A 9,265-nucleotide genomic window follows, 5' to 3' on the forward strand; every position below is an offset into this window, starting at 1 on the left:
CATCTTTCTAGGATCTTCTGGCCTTGAGGGTTTCCATGGAGAAGTCAGGTGTAATTTTGATAGGTCTGCCTTTATATGTTACCTGTCCTTTTTCCTTCACTGCGCTTAATTTTCTTTATTCTTTATGCTAGGTGTTTTGATTATTATATGTGGAGGGGTCTTTTTTTTTTTTGGTCCAGCCTATTTGGGGTTCGGTATGCTTCTTGTACTTTCATGGGCATGTCCTTCTTCAGATTTGGAAAGTTTTCCTCGATGATTTTGTTGAATATGCTTTCACCAACTTGAGCTGGGCTTCCTCACCTTACTCTATGCCTATTATTCTTAGGTTTGGCCTTTTCACGGTGTCCAACATTTCCTGTATGTTTTTTGTTAAGGATTTGTTGGATTTATGATTTTCTTTGGTCGATGAATCTATTTCTTCTAGTTTATCTTCTGTACCTGAGATTCTCTCTTCGATCTCTTGAATTCTATTGGTTATGCTTGTGCCTGTAGTTCCCGATTTTTTGCCCAGTTTTTCTATTTCCAGCATTCCTTCAGTTTGTGTTGCCTTTATTTTCTCTATTTTAGTTTTTGGTCTTGAACCATTTCATTTACCTGCTTAATTTTTTATTTATTTATTTATTTTTTTGGTGGCTTTCAGTACTTTCTTTGCTTTCCTTAAGGAATTTGTTCATTTCTTCCACTTTTTGTTTGTTTTTTTCCTCCATTTCCTTAAGGGATTTTTCTCACATCTTCTTTGAGGGCCTCTATCATTTTTATGACAGAAATTTTTAAGTCGTTCCCTTCTGCTTCCTCTGCTTTGTTGTTGTGTTCCATTCTAGTTGGTGTAGATTCCTTAGATTCTGGTGGTTTCATGCTTGTCTTTCTGTTGTTAGGTGTTTTCTTGTATTGCCGTCTTCTCATAGCTTCTTCCAGTAGGTGTTGATGGGGTCTCCCCTCTCTCTATGATACTTCCCCAGTGGGATTTTGTGGTCAGTGAGTCAATATCTATATCTCTGGGTAGTCCAAGCTCTATAGGAGGTCTCTCCACAGACAGGGACCCAGGGATGGGGTCAGGGCTGAGGATAATGTAGAAGATGCCACTAGCCAATGGCTCTAGACAATGGCTGGGGGAGGAGGACAGAGGCTGAGCTGAAACTTGGCAAGTTTCTGCATGATAGTCTGATCTCACTGGAAACTGGGACTCTCCAGCTGAGGCCTCTTTCTTTAGTAGAGGCCCTGCTTTAGGGGTCAAGGATCTTGCTGGCGGCAGGAACTCAGAGTGGACTCTCAGATATAGGCGGATTTCCAAAAAAAAAAAAAAAAAAAAAAGAAATATCAACAGCAGCAGAAAAATCAGTTGATGGTCTTCCAGTACTCCTTCAAAATATTTTACAACGTGTCTTTGTTTGTCTCAGTTGGACTCTCCAGCTAGTTACTTCCTTGTATAAATCAAGAATCTGTATTTTAGTTTTTTGTGGGTATAATCATGTGAGTTTTTTGGCCCTCAGAAACCAGAAAGGTTGTAGTCCCTGCAGCTGAGGTTACAGGGAGTTGAGAAATGCTAGATATGGGTAGTGAGATTGAATTTGGGCCTTTGTCAAGATAATATCTGCTCTTAACAGCTGAGCCATCTCTCCAGCCAGAGATGTTAATTTTTTAGTTGGTGTGTATTTGTATGTGCCCATGTATAGGAATGTGCATCTGAGTGCAGTGCCCAAGATGTCTATGATGTTTTCATAGATTTGTATGAATCTTTTTTATAGCTTTTGTATGTCTCGGAGATAGATGAAACACCACACAACATATCCCACTCCATATGTTATTGGCCACTGCATGCTTCCCACAGAGGCCAGAAGAGACCACTGAATATCCTGGAGCTGGAGTTACAAGTTACCCATCTGATGTGGGTGCTGGGAAAAGAGCTTAGATGCTTTAGTAGAGTAACAAGTCCCAAACTGCTCAGCTATCTCTCAAGTCCAACTGTAAATTAGTAAAAAATATAAAGAATGTCAAAAGAAAGTATTTTAGGGAGTGGGGAGATGGTTTAGTGGGTTAGTGCACTTGGTCTGCAAACATAAGGTCTTGAGTTTGAATTCTAAGCACCCACATAAGAAGATCATGGCTGCACATGCCTGAGAGTCCCGCACAGGGGACAGAGACAGTGGAGATTAGAGCCTGTTGAGCAGCCATGCTTTTGAGATAGTGGAGTTCTTATTCCATGAGAGGTCCTGTCTCCAGGCAGTAAGGTAGAGTATGATGGAAGAAGACACTTGCATCTTCTTGCCTCATGCTCTTGCAGCTGTATGTGCACCTGCATACTCATGTGTGTATGATACGCACAAAAGAAAATATTTTATTGCTTTGTAGTTAACAAGAATGAACCATTATAAAACACTGTATTTGATTTTGTTTTCTCTTCTTTCTTTTCCTTTTTCTCTTCATCCTTCATTCCTTCCTTCCCTCACTACCTCCCCTTCCTCCATCCCTCCTTTCCATAATATCCATAATATTTATTTTTGCATACAGTGTTTCAAGAGGTAGTGTTTTCTTACCAGAACTCACTTTATTATATCAGGCTGGCTCCCATCTCACATAGATCTGCCTGCCTATTCCTTCTGAGTGGTGGGGTAAAAGATGTACCATGTTCAGCAAGTTAGTTTTTCAGGATTAATAGTCCCTAAATGTGGAGTTAGAAGATAAAACCAACTGTTTACATATCTCAATTGCAGAGAGATACTTAGGGTACAAAAGGATTTATTTATGGGGATTGATTTAAAAAATTATAATATTTAAAAATTTACTTGTGTATGTATGTGTCAGGTATGTGCATTCCATGATGTGGGTATGGAGTTCAGAAGACAAATTTTGGGAGGCAATTTTCCTACCATGTGGGTTCTGGGGATTAAACTCAGATTATCAGTCTAAGTGGCAGATGCTTTTACCTGCCGAGCCATCTCATTGGCTCAGGATTGAATTTCAGATGAGTTAAGTTCTAAATTGTAAAGCTATTATCATGAGTCATTACCTTCTCTTTTTGTTTTCTCTTTTTACTCAATATCCAGTCTCTGATGGAGAGCCTGCTAAGGATGAAAGACTGGAATTCTGTGCTTGGGGAAGATGTAACTGATGATGGTAATCTGGATGTAGAAGTGAACAATGACTTAGAGAATAACGTGCACTGACTTGTGGCGACTGGCTCCTTGTTTCCTCTTCATTCCACATGTGTATCGAGCTCCTCATATACTTAGACTTGGCACATTTTGTCTATCTTCATGAAATACCACGCTCCCTTTCCACCTTATTTAGCTAGTCTTTTGTGTAAATATTTCTTTACCTCTTCAGAGTTGTAGACTTCTTCTCTTTTGTTCTTCTCTATAGCCTATATTTCTTCATTATAACAACACAGCTCTTAAGTTCCATAACAAAAGGGGAACTATAGTAAGGTATAGTAATATAAAATATTTGTATTTTTCATTTTTATTTTATAATAGAAGAAACATAAATTCTATTTATGTTTAATAGTACTTAACTGGAGCCATGGTTCATTAATAATTTTAGTGTTGAAGCCACGGTTGACTAATTAACCTGGATGCTGTAATGCCATAAGAATCTAAGCATAGTTAAGTCCATGGACACTGTTTAGGTAAATATTCAGTTCTTGTTGGGTCTCTGTAGTACACTGTCTATCTTCCTGAGTGTAGATCACTCTACCTTATATAAATTATTATTTTATTTTAATTACTCTTTTTACTGAGACAACATCTTGCTGTAGGTCAAGCTGGCCTGGAATTCACCTTGGAGTCCAGGCTGGCCTTATCCTCATGGGAATCCCCTTGTCTTAGCTGTGAAATGTTGGAATTAGAGTCAAGAGCAAGTAAGCTCAGCCTCAAATTATTTAATTTTGGCCAGAAGAGGGGTTGCAAGACTAGATAAAGAACTAATGTATTCATTTGGATGTGTTCACTAAGTATGGTTTTATTTTTCACTGTAGGTAATCAGCCTAAGGGAGCTTTGAGGAAGCTAATATATGCTACTGAGGTTTGTATTAGTATGTAAAAATCTAGATGAGAAGGAGCAGGACCTACAGCAGACATGAAATCTGTGTGTCCTTAGTAACTAATTTAAAGATTGCTTTAATTTTTTTTGTATAAGGTTATATGATAAATGATGAGAATTTTCTTTTTCTTTTGATGTATTAATTTTCTGTGCATTGGTGGTTTGCCAGCATGCTTGTTTTTATGAGGGTTTGAGATTCCCTGGAACTGGAGCTACAGACAGTCGTGAGCTGCCATGTGCGTGTAGAGACTTAAATTCAGGTCCACTGGAAGAGCAGCCACTGTACTATCTCTCCAGCCCCTAGGATTTCCTTATCAATTTCTTTTTTTATATCAACTTTAGAAATTTTTATAATTATAGTATTTAGAAATGTTCAAATTGTACACTCATTTCTTCCATTAAAGATATCTTCAGAATATTATTGTTTTATTTAATCATTCCCCATGTGCATTCTTTTCTTCTGGTTCCAATGGTTCTATATACTCTTTTGAGAAATAAATAATAGCTGTGTTTTCTTCTGGTTTATTCCCTCTGTCAGTTCTTAGTTAATCTGTGTAAAAAGTCCTGATTGTATAGGGTGAAGGCTGCTTTGGCAGCTGCACTGATGTCTTTATGTTGTCCATGATAACATCATCACGGGGAAAATAACTGCAGAACAGTAGTATGGGGTATATTGGGGATGTGTGTTTCTTTTGTGTAATTGATAATTGCTTTTCTTATTCTTTTCCTTCTTTGAAGTTAAGTGCTTCGTTAAAAACCCTAGAAGGAGACAGAAACCAAATTTATACTCAGTTATCTGAAATAGATGCAACAAATGATGATCTTACAGGTAAGGGTTCTTGACGAGCACGTCTCCTTAAAGAGAATGAATTACTTCTGAGTTTTACTGTCAGTGGTAAATGTATTCCATTATCTCTTATATTTATGTAAATTATTAAAAGTATGTAAGAATGTGGAGTATGGTGCATCTTTGTTAGGGTTTCTATTGCTATGTAGAGACACCTTGACCATGGCAACTCTTATAAGGAAGACATTCATTGGATCTGGCTTATAGTTCAGAGTTCTAGGGCCTGCAAATTATAAGTATACCATAAAGTAGTATTCCATAGTAATTGCACTGCAGAAGATCACACAGGCAGACATGGTGCTGGGGAAAGATCCAGGAGTTCTATATCTAGATCTGCAGGCAGCAGGAAGAGTGCCCCTGGGTCAGTCTTGAGCATCTGAAACCTCAAAGCTCACCCTCAGTGACAACTTCCTCCAACAAAGCAATACTTCCTAATAGTGTCACATCCTCTGAGCCTAGGGTGACATTTTCACTCAAGCCACCACAAGGAGTACAATGTTGGATATAGTTTTAGATGTTAAAAAGTTTTAAATTTAATTTTTTCCTTACATTTTTTAAAATTGAGAAAGTGATCTTCAGGACTTGAGCTTGTAATGTCTACTATTTTAATATATTCATATAATTTATTAGCATACACAAGAGTGGCTTTACACCTGTAAAAATATATTTTTTTATGGAAAGCATTAAAAAAGTTTGCTGATTTTGTTCACATTGAAAAATAGTTTTTGCCAGTTGTGTTTGTGCTGTAAAAGGTATATCACATCTCACTGTGTTAATGAAATAAATTCATATTTTTATATCTGAAAAGAATGGATGGACATATTCAAATGTCTGTGCTGGTTAACTCAGAATGGAACCACAGGCATCTTTTTTTTTTTTTTTTTATTTCTCCTCATCTATATTTTCTTTTCAAAACAGGCTTTATTGATCCTGTTACACTTGCTTAAATGATGCAACATAAGACAAAAACTTCTGCTTGTAGAGCTTCATTTTTACCTGCCTGATGCTTTTCCTGCCTGTTTCTAACTCTACACCTATGATCACAGGCAAAGCCCCTTCACTGATTACACAGCTGAATATAAACCTACCAGAAATCAACATCAACAAAATAATCCTCTCAATGAATACAAGAAACGTCAATATGTAGTCAACCATTGCCACGGCTGCCCAGAACTTCACATTTCTTCCTTTTCATTCTTAACTTATTCTGTCTTCCAAACGATAGCCAGAACCATTTGAATCTGGACCTATGCTCTATACCAGACTTCATCGTTGTGAGGCCAGCTTCAGTGTACTTTATCTTCTTTATAACCTTCAAGACCAGGGTTGAGATCTGATGAGAAAAAGACCAAAAGGGTCTCAAAGGCCTTTAAGACTTTTAATGAGCAAAATGCTTAAAAAAGATTGAACCATTGGATTAAATTGCCCTACTCACTGATTATACTAATTGTATTGTTATTAGACCTGAAAAAACATTAGTCTAATTAAAAAAATGCTGCTATCTGAGAATAGTAGTAACAGTGTGGAAGATACAGAGAGGAATAGGCACTCTGTTTTCAAGGCAGCTTTATCGAGGCATACATTAACGTACATGTATCTTAGTAGGAAGTACCAGTGTAGCAAGCAATTAGTTCACCAGTTATTCCATTGTTTACTCCTTCTCTTGGCCAGTCTTAATCCCCCCCCACCAAATAATATGGGAAACTCTTGTGTGTGTAGAGCGTTCCTCCAAATCCACCTTTTCTTTTTCCATGGTGTTTTAAAAAATTATTTAATGTTTTTTATTTATTTACTTTATTGGGAGTTTGCTCACATATATGTCGGTGTGAGAGTGTCAGATCCTCTGGAACTGGAGTTACAGACAGTTTTGAGCTGCCCTGTGGGTGATCGGAATTGAGCCAAGGTTCTCTGGAAGAGCATTCATTGCTCTTAACTGCTGAGCCATGTCTCCAGCCCCAACATTCTTTCCTTAATGCGTCATAAAATTTTTCAATAATTAATTTTTAACATATGGGAGCATTTTTCTCTAACCATCTCTCATCTCCCATAGATTCTGGCCTTTTTGGTAATTTATAGTGTCCTTCCTTTAAATGCATGTTTCTATGTAACCCCAGGCTTCTTGAAGTCCTCACATTTCTACCTCAGCTTCTCACATGTCTGCTTTATATAGGCTTAAAATTACTGCACCTGGCCTGTACAGTGCCCTATTATAGTGTCTGGGTTCAGTGCATAAAAGCCCCTTCTTCTGAGCCTGATGGTCTGAATTCAGTCTCCAGTGGAAGGAGAGAACAGACCCCTGCTAGTTGTCCTCTGACCTTTGCCCACCTGGGCATGCAGGCTGAGGTGAACACACACACACACACACACACACACACACACGTTTTTTGAATTGAGCTATACTTTTTCCCAGTCCCCTTCCTTCTGAGCCCCTGCCCTCCACGTCTCCCAAACACTTAGTTTTAAAAGTTTTAAAATGAGATAAAGTAAGACACTAGAAAAAAGAGCTTGAGTGTATAATGGTAAAATAATCTGTGTTGTTTTTTAAGGCTTCTTTGCATTAGTATGATTCAATTATATTACAGCTTGTATTGACCATTGATTTCTTGATAAGTGACTTGTTAGATCTGGCAGACAGCATGGATGGGCATTTTTTTTTTCTGATATAGCTTTACAATTTTTGCAGAAGTCAACTATTCATGATTTCCTGTACACGTTCCCTTTGCTATTACTGTATCGACACAAACTTTTCTTTTGGTCCATATGTTTATTTAGCTTGCATTTTAGAATAATAACATCCCATTGCACATAGTTACTAAACTTTTCCTTGTTATGATTTTGAAACGGCCCTTTTGAAGTATAGTGCATTTTTTTCTTGTATTCGATTGGTTCACATATGTTTTGGGAATGATACCTTAGAGCAGGTCAGAGTTGAGGTTCTCATTTTAATATTAGAGCTGTGTAGAGTTGTATTAATCATAATGAAAGAAAACATGAGTTATGTAAAAATAATGGTATGCTAGTTCATACAGAATTCACAATCACTTATAATTGTTAATCCATTTTGTGTGTGTCTGTATTCATATGTATATAGAGGACAAAGGTAGATATTCAGGCTTTCCTTCAATTGCTTTCCCCCTTATTCATTGAGAAAGCTGTCATTAAACCTGGATTGTGCTGCTCAGTAAGCCCTAGGGATCTTGTTTTTTCCCTTTTCAGCACTCAGACAGGTCTTATATGGGTGCTCATGACCCAAACTTTGGTCCTCATGTTCGTTTAGCCAGTACCTTACTGACTGAGCTATCTCCCCAATTTTGTGGGTGATTCAGTAGTATAGCAGTTGAAATAATGTAAAAGTCATTATTCTTTCCAGTCTTCATTTTGTTTGAGTCTTGGTCTCTCAGGAAACTGGAAATGAACACTTATTATCAGCTAGTTTGAATGACAGCACATGAACAATTTAGACTGAAAAAAAGACTGATTTATTATGGTATTAGTAACTGAACTGTTGTGTATAGTAATTGTCTATAGCTGTATGTCCCTGGGCATGTCCAATCTTGTCAATTATCTTTTTTTTCTTTAAGATTTATTTATTTATTATGTATACAATTTTCTGACTGGATGCACACCTGCAAGCCAGATGAGGGCACCAGACCCCATTACAGATTGTGTGAGCCACCATGTAGTTTCTGAGATCTGAACTCAGGACCTTTGGAAAAACAAACACTCCCCTTACCATCTCTAGCCACTAAATTTTAAGACATATTTTTAATTGTATATTGTCTGAGTGATTCCATATACATTTAAAAAAACCCTAGGCATGTGATTAAGGATTTTTGTTTTCCAGATAGGCTTCTCTGTGTATCTTTATAAAGTAGGTGGGTTTTGAAGTCACAGTGATCTGACCAACTTTGTGTATCGTTAATATTTTTAATATGTTTTTAATTGTATGAAATTCCTTTAATTTCTTTATTAAGAACTGAAGAATTTCTTTAATTCCTTTAGTTTCTTTATGATTTTGTACCTTTGTCTAGAGCATATGCGAAGTCTCAAGTCTGAACAAGTGTCTTTGCAGTCAGGTAATACACAACTTGAAATCGAGAAACAGAAGCTTCAAAGGAAAATCACAGTGATGAGGGAGCTGTACCAAGACAATGAAAGGATGCTTCACAGGTGAGAGGTGTTTGGTAACTCCAGTGAATGGCAAGTGAAATGTCTTTAAATGCATGTTATGTATTAGAGGCTTTACACATTGATTATTGGATGTTATCAATTACATAGAATCATTCATGTTGTTTCTTTTTTTTTTTTTAATTTGGTGTTTGTTTGTGTTTTCAAGACAGGATTTGTCTGTGTAGCTTTGCAGCCTATCCTGGAACTCAC

At 37.1% G+C, this 9,265-nt stretch overlaps 1 protein-coding gene and 1 non-coding gene across 2 annotated transcripts in view; one reads left to right on the forward strand and one right to left on the reverse strand.

Moving 5' to 3' along the window:
• LOC127214578 (melanoma inhibitory activity protein 2-like) overlaps positions 1–9,059 on the forward strand; it is a 30,574-nt gene extending 21,515 nt beyond the window's left edge. The window contains exons 10-14 of the mRNA XM_051174944.1: positions 3,045–3,155; positions 3,755–3,833; positions 3,974–4,020; positions 4,777–4,867; positions 8,917–9,059. Of these exons, the coding sequence (XP_051030901.1) occupies positions 3,045–3,155; positions 3,755–3,833; positions 3,974–4,020; positions 4,777–4,867; positions 8,917–9,059 (471 nt within the window). The remainder of the gene's footprint in view (positions 1–3,044; positions 3,156–3,754; positions 3,834–3,973; positions 4,021–4,776; positions 4,868–8,916) is intronic.
• Positions 6,115–6,243, reverse strand: LOC127214580 (small nucleolar RNA SNORA61). The gene has a single exon (XR_007833866.1). It is a non-coding gene; the product is annotated as a small nucleolar RNA SNORA61 (small nucleolar RNA).
• Positions 9,060–9,265: the final 206 nt, after the last annotated feature.

The sequence above is a fragment of the Phodopus roborovskii genome, unplaced genomic scaffold (assembly GCF_943737965.1).
Source record: "Phodopus roborovskii unplaced genomic scaffold, PHOROB, whole genome shotgun sequence".
NCBI classification, from domain to species: Eukaryota; Metazoa; Chordata; class Mammalia; order Rodentia; family Cricetidae; genus Phodopus; species Phodopus roborovskii.